At 37.2% G+C, this 20,131-nt stretch overlaps 1 protein-coding gene across 2 annotated transcripts; it reads left to right on the forward strand.

The window, feature by feature from the left end:
* Positions 1-1,531: 1,531 nt before the first annotated feature.
* pja2 (praja ring finger ubiquitin ligase 2) lies at positions 1,532-19,716 on the forward strand. 2 transcript variants are annotated; one of them, XM_084113315.1, is made up of 9 exons: positions 1,532-1,614; positions 3,499-3,684; positions 5,195-6,197; positions 7,897-8,070; positions 11,699-11,884; positions 14,980-15,094; positions 15,609-15,723; positions 18,353-18,468; positions 19,232-19,716. In XM_084113315.1, exons 2-9 carry the CDS (start codon positions 3,501-3,503, stop codon positions 19,349-19,351), a joined length of 2,013 nt encoding a protein of 670 aa, XP_083969441.1. In that variant the 5' UTR covers positions 1,532-1,614; positions 3,499-3,500; the 3' UTR covers positions 19,352-19,716. The 2 variants fall into 2 exon arrangements, with proteins under 2 accessions (XP_083969441.1, XP_083969442.1); XM_084113316.1 differs by having other exon boundaries at positions 7,900-8,070.
* Positions 19,717-20,131: the final 415 nt, after the last annotated feature.

Below are 20,131 nucleotides of genomic sequence, written 5' to 3' on the forward strand. Positions count from 1 at the left end.
AGAGATGTACATGTTAAAGGGAAAAATAGTGTTAATTTTCTTTCTTAACACACCAGCTTGAAATTCAGTATTATCTCATATAGTCAGTCTAATGGTGCACAGCTAATTAAGCAATCATGATTTATTTATTTATTTAACATGTAGGCTATGTGTGCATTAAACGTACCATTTTGGCAACGAGAACGATGCTGAGCCAAATGAAGATAAAGATGTGTTCTGGAGACTGGCGTGTTTATTGAACCAATCAGAAAAGAGTAAAACGAGAGTCAGCTAGAAGCTCATTTGATTGGCTACGGGAAGAAGGTGGACCCGCCCTCCTCTTCGCGCTTGCAAAACTCAGAGAGTGAATGAGAGATTCGTGCCTAAACTGTAAGCGCAGCTAAAAGAAAGAAGTAATTTAGACATTTGCAACAGTTTATTTTTTTATTACACATTTATTATGCGTAAGCATGAAGCTGCAGTTTCACAATACATTAGCCTACACCACGAATAACAGTAAAATGCTGCAAATAGCCTACACTTGAAAGGCGATTTACACCTTTATAAATCTTCTCTTGCGCATGCAAATTTTATTTACGCTTGCAATCTTGTACACTTTCACAAATCTTACCCTGCGCATGCGATTCTGTATGGCATTATATTACCTTCATATTAATAGGTTTAATGTAAAAATAGAGACTTTGTGATAACTAAAAGTTTATTTATTGTTATGTAGCCTATTATATGTTATGACAGTTAAAATTAATTGATAGTTAAAATATGTCTCAATAAATTCTTAGATAATCCTTAGATTTCTAATGTTTCAGGGCAGCAGTGTTGCTTTGTTATTTTCTTTATGTAGTTATCATGTAGGTATTACATTTAGTTATCATTAAATGTATAATACAATGACAAAAAATAAAAATGTAGTTATCGTGCATTCCATATTTTCACATTAAACCTATTAACCATAATATGGTTAATAGGTTTAATGTGAAAATATGGAATGCACGATAACTACATTTTTATTTTTTGTCATTGTATTATACATTTAATTATATTAAAATAATTTGAACATATGAATGAATAAATTATTAGATAATCAGGTAAAAAATATTTATATCATGTGTACCATGTTTCCTCCAATCATTATATTATGTTTCAGGGTATTTGGCAGTGGTGTATTTTTCTGAAAATATTCTGGCCTACACACATTTTATGAAGCACCCAGGAATAAATAAATGTTTCATTGGAAATCAATTCCTTTTCAGTTCCATACAATTAATCCACCCTGAATTTACATATCAATGTCTGTCCTCCTAACACTTCCAATTACAATCCTACTGTCCTTTAACATCCCACACCACCCCATCCCATCCCATCCCATTCCATTCCATTCCATCCCATTCCATTCAACGCCATCCCCATGATCCCATCCCTGTCAGCTTTGTTTTCCAGGTGGGCTTTAAATTGCACACGTGGTGTTGCAGTTGGGTTACAGCTGCCTAGCTGCACCCGATTATAACGCTGACAATTATACTCACAGTTGATTGGTGGACGTGTGTCACGTGACTCTTAAGTTTCGTGGTGACGTTCGCAGAGTTTAGTTGACACAGGAGGCATCCAGGAACACAGGTACAGTCCTTTAACAGACGACACATTTCATAAACCAAAACATTGTGTGAGTTTTTTGCGCGAAACTGGAGGAATAAAAGCGTTAGCAAACATTATAATCCACGCCCAGGAAGCAGCGGCGCTTGTCGACAAACATTAGTTAGCTTGTTAGCTGCTCTGAACTTGTATGAGGGCCGTGGTCGACTGAATTGATCCAGCTGATCAAATGAATCATGTGATTTGTGTGTTTCTTGAAGTAATAATCTGTTTTAGGGCGTTGTATATTGTAATGATTGCTTTTGAGGTAATGTGCCAAGCGATAGCATATGTCAAGCTCCTTTAATGCGTAATGTTGACGGATGTGATGTGTTTGCTGCAAACTACAGACAACAATAACATGACAGTGATGCGTTTTGATCAGACTGAGCTAAGTAACCTCCGTGCTCTGTTCAGCATTAATGTGATCTGACATAGGTTAGAAAGCTTTAATTCTTTCTAATCCTGGTCCTGGAGTTGCACTGCATTGCACATTTGGGATATTTCCTGTATTTAACAAACGCCCATGACTGTTAGAGGCCCCAAGACCTAAACTGCATGTGTTTTAATAAGAGATTGAACCAGTACTTAAAAGACTACTGCGTTTTCAGCATCGAAGATTGAGAACCTTTACTGGTCACAATTCAATCTTCTTCTTGTAACATAAAACATTGTGTCACTTTTTTACATGTTGGGATGAAGTGTGTGGTTTGGTTTATCTGGTGAAAACACACTGAGGTTTTCATTTACATTGGTACATTGAATCATTTAACAAATGCTTTTATCCAAAGTGACAAATGAGGAACATCACAAGCAATTCATCACACATGACACAACAATATTAGTATCACAAGGCCAAGTTACAAGACTAAGTGCAAATTAAGTTACAATGCATAAAAAAAGAATTTTTTAGCTTACACTTTATTTTAAGGTGTCATTGATACCGTGTTATTATATATTTAAGTACTGAGTAATATTAAGCAATAGTAATATTAAACTTATTGGGTTAGGGTAGGATTTGGTTGAGGATTAGTTGCATGAAATTATGCATAATTTACTGTTATTACTGTGGTAAGTAGGCCTACATGTAACGAGGACACTGTAAAATAGTGTTACCGATTTTTATAATAGATATAGCTAAAGGAAGTGCCTTTATTTAACTTAAAAGAATAATTTAATAATATATGTGCCTTTTGTACAGTGGCCCTAGAAAATATGTGGATGCATAAAGGATAAGAATTTCAACCAGCTTTGTATTGCTGTGTTGTTGGTGAATAATTCAATAATTAATAATGAATAATTGTTCATTCTTTCTCCATTTGACCTGTACACAAATAACCTCATTTATTTGTCAGCAAAAGTGCACAGGATGTCGCAAAACACATCATTTTACATCATCTGGTGGACTTTCGACCTCTCCTGGGATTTTGTTTTTGGCTCCCAACAGCTCTTTTCTGTAGTCAATGAGTACAGATTTCAGAAAATGTTTCACTTTTCTACTGCTTATACAAGTTTTATTAAAAGCCTGTCTTTCCACCAGTGAATTGCCCCTTTAAGGCCCAAAGTTTAGTTTTTAATAATCTTTCTAATTCTGTAAGAATAGGGAAGTGCACACCACAACTATAATGATGGTGATATTGTTGGAATCGCATTCAGATTTTTTTTTCCATCTGATGAACAATAAAAACATTGACTGGATAGCCAATCAGAATCCACCAGATTTGAAAGAGCTCGAGTATTTAAAGTGGCAGACGACATGTAGTAACTGCAGCGTGCTTATAATGAACAGAACGTTAACATCCGTTGTTGTGGACTCTAATATAGTCACCTTTGTTGTGACTCAAGCCTTTTATCTTCTGTTTCTCGTAGGAATGGGTCAGGAGGCAGGAAAGTCTGCGTGGCCCAGACCAGCAGGAGGATACCAGACCATCTCAGGCAGGAGATACGGCCGGAGACACGCGTACATCAGCTTCCGGCCGCTTACAGATAAACAAAGAGCCACATCTGGTGTAGACTGTCAGAACATGGAGAGGAGTCAAAAGGACCAGGCAGTGGGTACGTACCAGCTGGTGATGGAAACATTTAGTGCGTGATGAAACTAAAGAGCTACTCAACTTTAAAGGTGAAGTGTCATTTTCTTGCTACAAACATTGAAAAAAGGGAATGCAAAAGTGATGAATGCTATTGGTTGATAAAACTGATTGTCCCATCCCACCCCAAACTCAAGCCAAGCATTTTAATATGCCTTAGTTGTCACTGATTATTGTATTAAAATATTATAATGTATTAAAATTAAATTTAAAAAACTTAACTTAAAAAAATACTCCTTTCAGCTAGCAATTCCCTGAGTAAGTGGAAATCTGTGCTCTGCGAAAGTGGAAAGGATTTTGAGATTTCACTGGTTCTCATGGTGAATAAACAGCTTTGTAATATTGGGAATGTAACGGGTTTTAAAGAGCTGAAATATGCGTGTGTGGGTTGTTCTGCTTTAGAGTGGAGCATTCATCACCTTTAAAAGGTGTAGATGGAAACCCTGTAGGAGACCATCTGACTTTATTATGCAAATATATATGAGAATGATGAGGGTGGGTAGAAAGTAGTTTGAAATGTGTTTTTTTTATATAGAGAGAGTGATTGTCAAGAAATGCCCAGGTCATATTTCACCCCTAAAACCAAAGGAAAATATATAAAAAATATTTACATGTTTTTGCATAAAGAAAAAGAAGCCCGTTGTTTGGAGTATAAAACTTGTTTTTGCTTGGTGACATTTTCTTGACAATTAAGCAAAGTAAAGTGTTCTTTTTGTCATTCTGTAATTTGATTAAAATCAGTTCAATAAGAAATGTAGATTTATTCAAATGTTCAATTTCTTTATTGAAACATAATATATATTATATATATATAATATATATATTCTTTATAAAAACATTTTTTTACACTGAAGTTTAATTAAGTTTATTTCACAGTAGTATTCATTTTAATTAAGGTTATAATTGTGTTTGGAAACATTATTATCATCAATGTATTACAATAATGAATGAGTATTTTTATTTAGTTATTTTTAAATTACAGTAATTATTGTCATTTTGGAGGAAACTTAATACACAAAAGTACAAGTATAATTTCTTATTTTATTCTTTTGAATTTGGAGAAAAAATGTAACCAGGACATTTTTTGTGACTTTCACTCTATAGTGCAGATATACCTACTTACATATACAAAACATATACAAAAGGAATAGTTCACTTAAAAATGAAAATTGTCATCATTACTCAACCTCAAGTTTCTTTCTTCTGCTGAACACAAAAGATGTTTTGAAGAATGTCGGTAACCAAACAGGTGATGGACCCCATTGACTTCCATAGTATTATTTTTTTTTCGTACAATGGAAGTCAATGGGGTCCATCGACTGTCTGGTTTCAAAATATATTTTGTGTTCATCAGAAGAAAGAAATTCATACAGGTTTGAAACCACTTGAGGGTGAGTAAATGATGACAGAATTTTCATTTTTCCTTTAACTTCTATCCAATGAAGGAAAAATAACTGAAACATTTTCCCCTCTAGCGTCAAAGGCCAGCATTTCTTCAGTGCTTCAGACTATCCTCCCGACATCATGCACAAATTCGGTGCGCTCGGAGTTAAACGCAGCTTCAAGTCAAGAGGGCCACAACAGGAGGCAGTCATCATTGTGTAGAGTCCTAAAAGCACCCTCCAACCATTTCAAGAGACCAAAGACTGAACGGGTTGTGCCATACGACAGACAATATTGTTCTGGTATAGAAAAAAGTGATCGAGCTAGAGTCTTGCCCATTAATGAAGACCGCAAGCCTAACCCGGAAGCTCTGAGTTACATCAACATTGATGCCTATGAGCCTGACAGTAGCGGAGCTGAGGAGGAGGACTTGAGTTTAAACCCGTCTCTGGCTGCTCAGAAGAGACTTGATGGTATTTGTGATTTGGGTGGAAATGTAGATTCGCTTGATGATTCACATCCTGATGTCGTTCCAAAAACAAGTAAACGTTCAGCGCAAACGGCACCTTCTAAAAACTCAACAGAACTTTGTTGTGAGGAACCAGATTTTCAAAGAACTGTACAAGCAAATAGGAACGTTGGTCAGTTGTTGGTTGGTGAAGACCAAGCTCCGAAATGTCACGGGGTTACGGCCAGCGCTGGAGCCGTTTCCTATACGAGCACAGGAAAAACAAACCCTGAAGAAACATTACAGTCCGAAATGGTTGTGAGGCCAAAGATCCGCAAACAGACGAGCGAGACCCACCTTGAAAGGAGGAAACGTTCAGAAAAAGAGGAAGTAAGCCATTTGTCGGGCTCATCGGACAGAAACAAGTGTGGCTCGGCACCTCCGGGTTTCCTCGCACAAACAAGCCCTGAAAATGAGTTTCTCTTTGATTTTCCACCCATGACCTTGAGTGACCTCTACTCCAAGGACAGTAAAAGTGTGAACGATGACAACGCTAAAGTAGATGATGAGGATGATGATGACAATATCTGGGAAGATCTAGAGAATTTTGGAGAGAAATTTGAGCCGTCTACAAAGGGTGATGAAAGGTACAGTATGTATTGCATGTATCTCAATTCAGTAGATTGTACTAAAATGTTTAATTGCACAGATTTGTACAGAATAATAATCTGCATGAAAATAAATGTGCTTCATAATATTATATATACAGAGAAGCTTTGCATCAATGCCATTGGTCATTAGTAACACAGACTCTATGATGAGACTCTAGTGGTTGGTTATACCATGGCATTTTTCACAAATGGGTTACAAATTGATTTCATTACCTTTTTTAGCTTCTTTTTATTTGTTTTTACATAATAATAGCAGAAAATCTTTAGAGAGAGAATATTAGATGTTATAAACTTATACACTTTTTTTTTAATCTTTTTTTTTTTTTACAATATTTAAGTGTTTTTGAAAGAAGTGTCTTATGTTCGCCAAGGCTGTGTTTATTTGTTATTAAAATACAGTAAAAACATTAATGAAAATATTATTACATAATGTCTTTAGTCTTTAGTGTCATGATTTTCCAGAAATCATTCTAATGTTCTGATTACCGAAGAAACGTTATTACTTATCAATGTGCTTTTTAATAATTTTATAGAAAACATTATTTTGTTGAAACTGAGACATTTTTTTAAATACAAAGTTCTAAAGAACAGAATTTATTTTATTTTGCAATATTATAGACACATGTCTTACCAGCAGTGTTGGGGTGTAATGCATTACTAAGTTATTAATTACTGTAATTTAATTACATTTTCTTTTGTGAAAAAGTAAAATAAGGGATACTCTTAATTTTTCTGTATTTTTAATTAATTACTTCTGATGTAATTGCATTAAATACTGTATAGACTATATAAAAATTCTATATAAAACAATAATGGATTTGACATACAAATTTTACATCTAATGTTAAAATGGATGTTTTTTTTCATAACCTCCATTTAAATACTTCGATCAGTTCAGGAAATATTCATGCAATTTTATATTATTTATTTGAAAGAATTAAAAGAGCAGTTTCATGCCTATCCTTGCATTGTTCAACTGTTTGAGGTGGATATTGGATTTAGAAACTAATTAGTAATGCAATACTTTTTAGAGAGAGTAATTAGTAATCTAATTATATTGTTGAAGAATTAATAGGTAGTAATTAATTACTTTTTTTAGAGTAACTTACCCAACACTGCTTACCAGTAAAGAAGTGTGTGTGTGTGTGTGAAAGGGGCTACTGTCACTTTTAATCAATTCAATGCATCCTTGCTGAATAAAAGTATTAATTTCTTTAAAAAATCGTACTGTCCCCAAGCATAATAATTTATTAGATTTCGATTCAGTTGAAGAAAAAGCATATTTTTAATTCATATTCTAACAACCAAAAGCATAATATTTAGCTCCCACATTTTGTGTGCAACCGGTACCTATTTTTCAATCTTTTAATTATATTTCTATAGCATAGTCATTCTTCTCAGTTTTGTACATCACTACTGTTGAATGTAGGAACAACATTTTCACTTGGTTCTTTGTGAAAAGTCGCTCTCATAATGCAAGTCAAGGATGAGTTGGGCATTATTTACTGTGAATGCTTGATGAGGTATTCACTCAGCAGGAAATGAGTGAGGTGCCAAAGGTGCTCATTCTGGATGCTAAGGCTCTTCAGCTAAGAGGATTACCTTGACTTTTACGAGGTGTGCTCACGTGTGTGTGTTTGTGTGCATGTGCGTGCATCCTGCTCTGTGTTCTAAGCAGCAGCTCAGAATTCAGCGAGGGCGAGTGGTCGGCTTCGTGGACGTCCGACTCTGGGCTGGAGAAGGAGAGGTGCACAAGTGAAGAAAGCTGGGAGACTCTGCCTGGCATGGATGAGCCTCCTGTAAGCAGCAGCGGTCTGGAAGAAGTGCCTTCTCTCAACCTCGCTCTAGAGTAAGCACACAAACTCTAAACACTTTAGTAATACTTTGGATAACATCAATACACGGCTGTCATTGACACAGACAAGTGTTTTTTTTAAATTATTTTTTTTAATGATTTTTAATGTTATATAAAAAAAACATTGAAATATCTGTTCATTAAAAAAAATTTGGTAATTGTTTTTATTTTGGCTATAAAAATGAATGTGGTTGCATGATATTAATTTTACATTAAATAATTCATTTTGACATGGTATACAGTGAAATTATCAGGCTTTCTGTATGTTAATAATTTGGCACAATGGAGAAAAAAAAAGATTTTTTCTTCATCATCACAAACATCAGTAAGGAAAGGCATCAGATGTAAGATTAAGTCCATAAAGTATGTTAAGTATGTAAGTTGTACATTATTTAGATATTGACCAAGTGTCAACCTGGCTTCCGGTTTCTCTCTTGAATCCAATACGGAAGTGACTTAAACTGCAGTTCATCGACTGGCCACTAGAGACAGGCTGCAAAAGAGAGTCAATCCCATGTACTCCCAGGCGGGAAGGAAGTCGACCGGAAGTTGAAGTCGGCCGGGTGCCGACATTTTGTAGCAGAACTTCACTTGCGTTAGCATCCCATTGACTCCCATTCATTTTGGCGTCACTTTGACAGCGACTAACTTTACATCTGAGGCGTTTAAAGACTCCATTTGTCCATTATTTATTTCTAAAGATACACGACAATGTATAAAATGCTCCATTACCTTGTAGCTTATGTTATGGACCCGTAGAAGCAGTTTTTGTAAAAGTAGGCTAACGATTGCGTCATAACCACGCGACTCTCTGTCGCACACTAGAGAGATTACCGTATAGACGGGAGGAGAAGCTCGCGGGCAATCGGGGGGACGTGGAGGCAAAATGACAATATAATTAATCAGAATACCTAGCAAAAGTTTCTCCTGCTCAAAGCTTATGGACAGCTCCTACTCACACTCTCCGTCTCTGCAAGATTCGGAAGGGAATGATTCAGATTTCTCTTGGCACAGCTACTAGAAGACAGACGGGTTGCTCACGTGGTCCGTGTAACGCTTTGCTCGGTTTGAGTCTGCGCATCAGGAAAGGAAGTGCTAAGAAATCGCTGAAAATGGGCTTCACTTGTCTCAATTGAGTTCCAATGGGGTCGCTGTGTCCATTTCTTTTACTGTCTATGTGTACTCCCCATGTTAATATGCCCAATTTTACAGCCCCCAAAAAAAACATGTCTGGTTCAAAAAGTGGTTTTGGTCTATATAGCTAATTTTGCCCTTCATGACAACTGTAAGGGGGGTGAATTTTTGTATAACTCATCCGTTTAAGTTATATTAAGCCTTAAAGTTCTGAATAATTAAGGGCATGGCCACTTGAGTGACAGGTGGATTGCTGCTGCTGTCACCACAAGCCGTTTGCCTGCTGTCTCTTAGCTGTCACGTCACCTCAGCTAATCCCGCCTCTTTGACCTTTTTCGGTTATCCGGGAGTGATGCGCTGCCAAGATGGCGACGGTCGACTCCGCCCACTTTGGGTTTCACTTTGCTCTTCAGAAACCCACCGGTGACGTCACGGACATTGTGTCCATATTTTTTCACAGTCTATGATATTGACAGGCTATGTACATGTAATCTGGGTAAAAAAGGATGACATTTTCTTTAAAAATTAAATTAACTTAATCAATTGATAGCCGTTGTATTTGTATTCTAGCCGGTAGGGGTTGAACAGACTAGTCTACTTGTCGACTTTAATGGTCTGCCATGACGCTTTAAGCTTGAAGTCGACTAGTCGCTGATCATTCATGGTCTATAGAGGGCGCAACAGGATAATACATTTTTGAAGTCCACTTTTATGCTCTGTTTCAGTTAAAATGACAAATAAAAGCATACTCCGAGAGCGCTCCACAAGATATGTTTGATTAGACCATCTGGATGCTCAAAATTGATAGCGTGAATGCACGTTTTACACAGCTCATAAGCACGCATATCACGTTAAGATCGTGCACACACAGAATCATTCAGTGGCGCAGAAATGTATTGTAAACTGTTCGGTGATTTATCAGTAAAATAGCTTAGAAACTGAAAAGTTATAGCATATATTTCTTTGTAATTAAAACCCACAGCTTCACTATTAGTATTAGTATTATGCTGCCAGGTGCAATTCACACGCAATTGCTCTCTGTCACACTAATGCACTCATATAAATGTAATCTTTAATGTGCTACTTTATATATATATATCTGATTTAGAACGAGCAGAAATCTGTGAGAAATATAACAACCCAAAGACAAAAGAACTGATAAAAATAAGCTGTTATGTAGGAGCGCTGTGTCATATGCCATAGCTGTGCACAAGGGAATCTGCGTTCGAGTCTCAGCTCGAGGTTCAGGCTTTGTTCATCAGTGACGTCATCAGCAACTAGTTGACGTCGACTCGACTTTCATCACATAAATGTCGACTTTAAAAATCTGTAGTCATTACTAGCTGGGAACTTATAAGATGGTTGATATTGGAAGAAAATCCTGCAACTGGTTGCATAAACTGCTTAGAGTAGTCTTAAAAGTTAGTCATCTAAATGTTTTCATCAAGGCTGGCCCCAACTTTTTAAAGTCAATTACATAGAGTAAATCTGGCTTATTTGAATTGGAAAAGTAAGACTGATTGGTTCTTAAGACACAGTCTTGACATAGTGGTTAAAGTTTATGTAACTGGCCCCTGATCACAATGAGTGCCATCACATGACTTGTGACAAACCTTTTTAATGTATAGTACAACTGATGAACAACTGTTTAGATCTTCTAAAGCCTGGCAGAGAGTATGCTGATTGAATTTAGAAATAAACTACATATAGAGATAAAGCCTAAACATACTCGATACATTCATTTAAAAGCATCTTGCATTTTAATATAAAGGATAATTGAACCAAAGCCCAGTGAGCTGCCTTACTAGACCACATATTTAAAAAAAATATGCTCCTATGCTTACCAAGGCTGTAACAGTTCATATTTAAGTTTAAAATAAGTTTTCTATTTTAATATATTTAAAATTTATTCCTGTAATTGAAAAGCTGCATCATTACTCCAGTCTTCATTGTCACATGATCCTTCAGAAATCATTCTAATATGCTAATTTGTTGCTTAATATTATTATTTACTGCTTAATATTTTTTTGTGATTAAATGTTTAAATGTTGTAATGTGATTAAATGATTAAATGTTTTCAGGATTGTTTGATGAATAGAAACAGCATTTATTTGAAATTAAATTTTTTTGTAACACTATAAATTTCTTTACTGTCACCGTTGATCAATTCAATGCATCCTTGCTGAATAAAACATTAATTTTAGTTTAAAATCAAATCTCACTGGCTATGTTGGCACAAACACAATGTTGTCTGGTCTTGATTAATAACTTGTCCATTAAGATTTTTCTCCACTTTCTGACAAACGAGTCTGTCTACACTCTACAGCATTGATGTGTACATGTGGTACTGCTCTTATTCCAATATCTTTAGTCACACAAAACCGAATGAAACAAGTCTAATTCATTTTAAATGTGTCTAAAATATTGAGGCATCCCTAAAAACGTTGTGTTTTTCTGATGTCCTGTGCGTTTGTGTGGTGTTCTTCAGAGAGCAGACCCCTCTGGAGGAGGGCGAGATCCCCTGGCTGATGTATAATGAGGACTCGGGCAGCAGCAGCGATGAAGACCCTGATGGTGTCAGTCAGTTTGTGCACCCTGGACTCTTTATCCTGGATGGAAACAATAACCTGGAGGATGATTCCAGCATGAGTGAAGATCTGGACACAGAGTGGAGGTCAACAAACCTAATATACAACATCAAATATGACAAGATAAAGATGCAATGTCATCCTTTAACTCTTAAGCCCCCGATATACTCGCAGCAAAGTTCTTTTTCGTTCTTCAATTGGGTGTAAAAAGAAGTTGGAAATACCTTTTGCTGCGGTATACTATTAGCGAACATCTGACGCCACCCACACTCCTGGGAGCAAAGTTTAGATGGATAACAAAATATACAAACAATAAAATTGAAAACCGCAGCCAAGAAAGCATCTGATTATAGTGAAATGGATATGTTTGCGCAAGATCTGCAATTCGGCATTCCAGTCAAGTCACGTTTATCTAAATAGCACTTTATGCAATAGGTTGCTTTAAAGCAGGGGCGCGAGAGCATGTCGGGAGGCGCGGAGTAGGGCTGCGCGATGTGACGATATCAATTGATAGAGATTTATCTGTATCTAAATATATCCGTGAAGCTCAGGACTGCTTAAACACAGTAGAGCAGCAGAGAAACTTGGATGAATGAGGAGGAACAGGATGTGCTTGATTATGAGTTATTAAAAGCACAATAAACTACGACAGAGAATTTGGCAGATTTCTGTGGCTCACATCCAAAGCACACAGGTGCTGAATTCAGTTCACTTTCGTGGCTTATTGCGCTTGAACGGTTAAATACACACATTTACAGTGAGGAAAATAAGTATTTTAACACCCTGCTATTTTGCAAGTTCTCCTACTTAGAAATCATGGAGGGGTCTGAAATTGTCATCGTAGGTGCATGTCCACTGTGAGAGACATAATCTCAAAAAAAATATCCAGAAATCACAATGTATGATTTTTTTAACTATTTATTTGTTTGATACAGCTGCAAATAAGTATTTGAACACCTGAGAAAATCAATGTTAATATTTGGTACAGTAGCCTTTGTTTGCAATTACAGAGGTCAAACGTTTCCTGTAGTTTTTCACCAGGTTTGCACACACTGCAGGAGGGATTTTGGCCCACTCCTCCACACAGATCTTCTCTAGATCAGTCAGGTTTCTGGGCTGTCGCTGAGAAACACGGAGTTTGAGCTCCCTCCAAAGATTCTCTATTGGGTTTAGGTCTGGAGACTGGCTAGGCCACGCCAGAACCTTGATATGCTTCTTACAGAGCCACTCCTTGGTTATCCTGGCTGTGTGCTTCGGGTCATTGTCATGTTGGATGACCCAGCCTCGACCCATCTTCAATGCTCTAACTGAGGGAAGGAGGTTGTGCCCAAAATCTCGCAATACATGGCCCCGGTCATCCTCTCCTTAATACAGTGCAGTCGCCCTGTCCCATGTGCAGAAAAACACCCCCAAAGCATGATGCTACCACCCCCATGCTTCACAGTAGGGATGGTGTTCTTGGGATGGTACTCATCATTCTTCTTCCTCCAAACACGTTTAGTGGAATTATGACCAAAAAGTTCTATTTTGGTCTCATCTGACCACATGACTTTCTCCCATGACTCCTCTGGATCATCCAAATGGTCATTGGCAAACTTAAGACGGGCCTTGATATGTGCTGGTTTAAGCAGGGGAACCTTCCGTGCCATGCATGATTTCAAACCATGACGTCTTAGTGTATTACCAACAGTAACCTTGGAAACGGTGGTCCCAGCTCTTTTCAGGTCATTGACCAGCTCCTCCCGTGTAGTTCTGGGCTGATTTCTCACCTTTCTTAGGATCATTGAGACCCCACGAGGTGAGATCTTGCATGGAGCCCCAGTCCGAGGGAGACTGACAGTCATGTTTAGCTTCTTCCATTTTCTAATGATTGCTCCAACAGTGCACCTTTTTTCACCAAGCTGCTTGGCAATTTCCCCGTAGCCCTTTCCAGCCTTGTGGAGGTGTACAATTTTGTCTCTAGTGTCTTTGGACAGCTCTTTGGTCTTGGCCATGTTAGTAGTTGGATTCTTACTGATTGTATGGGGTGGACAGGTGTCTTTATGCAGCTAATGACCTCAAACAGGTGCATCTAATTTAGGATAATAAATGGAGTGGAGGTGGACATTTTAAAGGCCGACTAACAGGTCTTTGAGGGTCAGAATTCTAGCTGATAGACAGGTGTTCAAATACTTATTTGCAGCTGTATCATACAAATAAATAGTTAAAAAATCATACATTGTGATTTCTGGATTTTTTTTTTAGATTATGTCTCTCACAGTGGACATGCACCTACGATGACAATTTCAGACCCCTCCATGATTTCCAAGTGGGAGAACTTGCAAAATAGCAGGGTGTTCAAATACTTATACGTACACAGTAGCGATAACGTTAAGCGCACCAGAATTAAATATAATATTCAGAAGTAAACAGCATAGCTGATTTACAGATTAAGTTAACATCCACAAATGAATATGAATTACATCCACAATGAATTACATCCACATCCGTCGATTCAGGGAGCAGTGCAAAGTGTCCGTGCAAAATCAGTTTTTGTGTGTGTTTTTAGTAATTGTTGGTTTCTTGGTAAAGAAAACTATAATATTCAGAAGGAACCAAACTATAATATTCAGAAGTAAACAGTGTAGCTGACTGAGTGTTTATGTCAGAATGTTTATTTTTAAACCACAACCTTTTAAAAATGATATATTTAACGATATATTTAGCATTTCTCATCCAAACAACGTCAAACTTGGCACTGCACTTACTCATGCCCTTAGCAAGACACCTGTCGAGTTTGAAATCCATTGGACTAACGGTTTGAGAGATATGTGGTTAACAGACATGCACACAGACAGACAGACAGACGTTCCTGTAATTTATAGATGGATAATTTCACTTAAAAAAAAAAATTAAACTTTTATGAATAATGTGAATTTGAGAGGAAAATATGCTTTAATTTCATGAAAATAATGTCATGGCCCTAACAATAGGCTTAATTTTCTTTATGCAAAATCAATTTTTTTCCTGATTCTGGGTTGAAACATGACCTGAAAATGTTTTCATGAGATTTAACCCACCAAGCATGTCTAAAATATGAAAATCGTTGATGATTATAAGAACATTTTGCTTAACCGTTTTGATTGTGTTAGCTGCAACAGGAAACGAGAGAGGATGTATTTTAAAGTCCTTTGTTGTTCAGGTTCCTTGATGAATTTGGTGATGGTTTTGGGATGGCTCAGGCAATCTCTTACGTGGATCATTCCCAGCTCCTCACTTACATGGCATTAGAGGAGCGTCTCGCACAGGCTATGGAGGTGAGGGCCCTTATTTTGCGTAATCGTGTTGTGATATCGCTGTTTGAATCACTGCAGTCTAACTGTATAAGGTTTTGAGGGCATTAAGAGTCAGATTAATTTTTTTTCAAGGAAGAGTAGCTTCTTTTGTACATCATCAGGGCCCATTTTTATTAATGGTCAAATTGAAATGGAGCCTCAAGACCTGTTTTACTTTATTATTGTTAATTTCTTATTGAGATGAAAGCATAGTAGTCTTCCATAATTAATGCTGCTTTTTCATGAACAAATAAATATTGTATTTGCATGAACCGCTAAGTTGTACAAATAAATGATCCATCTTAATTATACCCAAAAAGACAATATTGAGAAATTGGACTCAGTTGCTGAGTGATGTTCTGAAAGCCCAGCAAACTTAATTGATTTCAGCCAATGAGAGCGCATACTAGAAATGTAAGGCTTAACGTATAATTAACTCTCTTCTATCTTTATCCAGAGGAAATTAAATATGCTAATGTGTTTTGTTGTGTTGCAGGCAGCACTGGCTCATCTGGAGTCTTTAGCTATAGATGTGGAGCAGGCTCACCCCCCCGCCACTGAACAGATCATCGACTGCCTACCACAGATCACCGTGCATGCCGAAAACATTGGTACTACTGCCATTACTTGTAGATACATAAAGTGCACATAATACAATTCTGAAGTCAGCATCAGTAGAGTTTTTGAGTAATATATATAAAGAACAGGCTGTGCCTTATTTTATTGTTACACCATATTCAGAATATTCAGCCTCAAATGTTTTAATCCCTGTGTCCAGACTATATACTAAGGTGGGTAGAGTATCCAAAAACTCTACTCAAATAAAAGTAATAATCTTAAAAGTTACTTCAGTAACCATACAATAACATATTATTTAGATAGATAAACAACAAACAGGGAAGAAGCATTATTTCTGGCATTTCATCTGTAGCCCCAATACCCCAATGTCCTTTACTTTGTATAATAATGTACAGTATACAGCTACATTTGGATTATTAGACAATGTCAACATAAAGTGAACCTGCAGAGTTTTGCGTTTAAAGGCATGTAAAGGGAACCACTGAGACAGAGAGGAGTGAAGTCTCTTCACATTTTGACTGCGCTTATGACCGCTACTGAACATCTGAACACAATGATCAAATGCATATTGACGGATCTTCTTCTGTCTGTTCTCCAAAATATAATCAGATGTGTATTTCTGCAGGCGCGTGTAAACTGGTTAACTTTGTTTAAGCAAAGGCATTCCTATTCAAGATGAACAGGTCGCCGCCACTGCACTATACCAAAGACTATAGAATAACACAAGACGCGTCACTCGTATTGTTTTGAATGGGGGAAAGTGCAATGCTGAATAAGTCCCGCCTTCTAAATAAGTCATCACGTCACTGCAACTGCTGTTAGAAGCTCCGGTTCTTATCATAGATTCCTATATGGTCAGTCAGACGCACGCTTCCACTGCGCATGAGCTAGATCCAGCCTAAAAAATTACGTTTTCTGTCATTATTCGAGTGTTTAGGAACAAAATTTATGAGACAGTTGTTGGCGGATTTCATTGGTGATTTCAAATATGAAATTTAATCGTAAGCTTGGCGAACAGTTTTGGAGAATTTGATGTTTCCCCATTCACAAAGATAGGAGCTGCACTTGCATGCCCGAGAGGTGTTTCAAAGATGGCCGCCGTGAAATGTCTTAAAGGGACTTTGGCATTACCCACAAATTACTGCGAATTAATGGTGTTTATTTCATACTCTGTCAACAATGGTAGCTTATTTAATGTATTTGTCCAAAAAACTGATAATGTCATACTTTGTAGTAGTGGTATCGTGTACTTTTAGCGTAATAATCTGTTTGGTTGTAAAATGTATTACATGTATGAAATTAAAATGTAGCTATACCTGTGGAATCGTTCATAGACCGCACACGCAGATAAAGTAAATCTTCAACTAATAAAGATCATCGCTTCATCGCTGGCAAACAATAGGATGCATTTGCAGATTTGCTTTCAATTGACTGTAGGTCCACTTCATCAACGCTCTTGATGTTCTTATATTTCCTGTTATGAAAAACCACTTTGACGATTCAGTGTGCTGAACTGAACAAATAATTCAAACTGATTCATGGACCAATTTAGACAGTTTTGCCAACTTGTTTGATCAAGTCTTTGAACAGAATCGACTCAAGAGTGATTCATTTGCGAATGGGACATCGCTCATGCCCCAGAAAAATAAAGACAGCGCGCTTGGAATAAACAACACATTTCTTACCAATATTAAAGTACCTAGAGGAATGTCGCCTGGCGTAAGTAAGAGTATTTAGTTTTTTCATTTGAAATTTTCAGTTTTCGACTATTGACAAAATTATCCACAAATAATGCTTTTTTTCTCTCAAAAACTGAGGTACATAAGCTCAGATCAATGAGGCCTACAAGCATCGGTTCCAAAAAATAAATACAAAACCTGTCCTAATTGAAAGAAAACAGGCTGACAAAAAGATTGAGTTCAATATTTGGTGGTGATAAAGCATACTGAATGATTTCCAAGCAATGTTACAGGGTTTTCAACACAGCGTAAGGGTTAAAGTTTCAATGAAATGGCATTGGGGACAACACAGCATTAGATTATAAGTGTTCATAACTGGTTCTAACAGACATGAAAACTTGGGGATGGATAGATAGATAGCAGTTGTGCACAGTGACAGACTCTGTGCTTCTATTTTGTGCTGCATTATAGTTCTGGACAGGGTGTGCAGGTTACATGATTGTGAGTGACATGACATTAGAACTGTATGTATAATTTGCCTTCCTGTTTCTCACTGCTGCCCATGTGAAGTGTTTTGCTGATGGAAAATTGTAAGAACATCTTAGTCTTGAGTGTGTATGAGACGCACTAAGATCCGAACTCATTAAGTGATTGACTTGAAGTACTTTGTGTACTCCTTTTTTGTGCAATACGAACACCAGAAGAGACATGTTTTTCACAAAACTCAATACACAGATTGAATGCTGGCAAAAGTAATGCTCGCACACTAATGTCCCACTTCAACTTTATAGCCTGAGAGCATTTGGGATGATAAATCTGCTTTGGAAAGCATAAAATGACTTCAGTTTCACCCCTAATGACTGAAATGAGTAATTTGATGTGTGCGTGACTGGATCGAGACGTTTAAATATTTGGTTTGGTGTCAAAGGTTTACGATGGAAAGCAGAGTTGTGTTTTACATTCATTCTCTTTGGTTCTGCAGAGCAGGAGCAGTGCTGTGCCATCTGCTGTTGTGAATACGTCAAAGATGAGATTGCAACCCTGCTTCCGTGCCGCCACATGTTCCATAAACTCTGTGTCACTCTCTGGCTCAGAAAGGTATTGCTGTTTTTCTTGGAGCTTGTGAAAGAGCCAAAAAAAACAGGCTAGTTCAACCGAAAATGAAAATTCAGTCATCATTTACATTCCCTCGTGCTGTTTCAAACCTGCAAGACTTTCGTTCATCTTTGGGACACGATTAAATATATTTTTAATATTCTCTCGTCCTTTTTGTCTATCCATTGAAAGTCAATGCAGCCAAAATGTTCATGCTTTGAAGTACAAAAGGACACTGTAAAAGCTATCCATATGCTTCCAATGGTTTAATCCAAGTCTTCTGAAGTGACATGACTACTTCATATGATGAACATATTTTTATTATTTATAATGGTCAGTGCACTTACATTTAGCTCATCAAATATGGAAAACGGAAGCTTGATGTGCGAGAACTAACCTCGTTGGTTCTCGTGCCTCAAGCAAGCACCTTTGAACTTTCATTGCCCGTATCTGATTTTCTGGTTGTGTCCGAAATCACCCCCTGTATCCTTACATAGCATACACTTTTTTAATGTTTGTCTTATGAACATTTTAAAGCATAAAAATTTTGGTTATGTTGACTTCAATGGAGGGACATAAAACTCTCAGGTTTCATTCAAAACATCTTCACTTGTGTTTTGAAGATGAACAAAAGGTTAATAGGTTTGAAACGACATGAGGGTGAGTAAATGATGACCGAATTCATTTTTGGGTGAACTATCCCTTTAAGCTTATATTGACATAACTTTATTGTATTTACCGAATGTTGTCTCCTCATGATTTTCAGTCTGGCACGTGTCCAGTGTGTCGCCACGTTCTGACCCCGGAAGTGACCGATCCCTCGTCTTTAAGCTCCGAACAAGAAACGCCACCATCCAGTCACAGTGCGTCTGAGGGAGCTTGTTGAACGGCAATCCACACACCCATCTAAACATCCCGCAGAGAAGTATTTAAATAATAAATAACCAGTCTCACTGAGAAATTCCCATCTGATGTTTCTTTGCTGGAATGCAGCGGCCAGATTCCATTTAACCTAGCGACTTGTGCTGCAATTCATGCTCCAAACGTGGCGAACTAAAACTTATTTTCTGAGAAAATATGAATACGTATATATTCATAGGAAGCATATTTATTCATGTTTCAATTAAAATGTTTTTGTACATCAAGACTAAACATAATAATTAATTACTTGTATTTAACTTTTCACATGTCGTGTCAAGTAAAACGTTCAAATGCAATCCCTCAATAAAAGCTCACATTTGGTTCAAATAATCATTTCTTTTTTCAATTCAGTGTCAAAATGAGTTTTCTGGCAAAATGCCTTCCAAAGGTGTTTGCTACCCTGAACTCTCTTCAGATATCTATTCAGAGAACATTCAGCTGCATTGTTACGTCCAGACTTGAGCGCACATAGCTGGATATGAATGATAATGGCTGTGCGATTCTATTTCACTGTGGTTCATAAACATATTTGTATAAATCATCCAAATGATGGGCCGCTGAATAGGTAGTTTTCACAAAAGCACCTTCGGGAGCAATACCATTTCTAGAAGGCTGACAGTCTGAACTGGAAAATATGATGGCGGGGGACTATAAGTACGAGATGGCTTTGTGCCGTTTACTGCGAAAGCAATTGGCATGTATTCAGTGTCCTGTTATTTAGAGGCGGCAGCTCGTATCTTTGGAG

The sequence above is a fragment of the Abramis brama genome (assembly GCF_963993115.1).
Source record: "Abramis brama genome assembly, chromosome: 5".
NCBI classification, from domain to species: Eukaryota; Metazoa; Chordata; class Actinopteri; order Cypriniformes; family Leuciscidae; genus Abramis; species Abramis brama.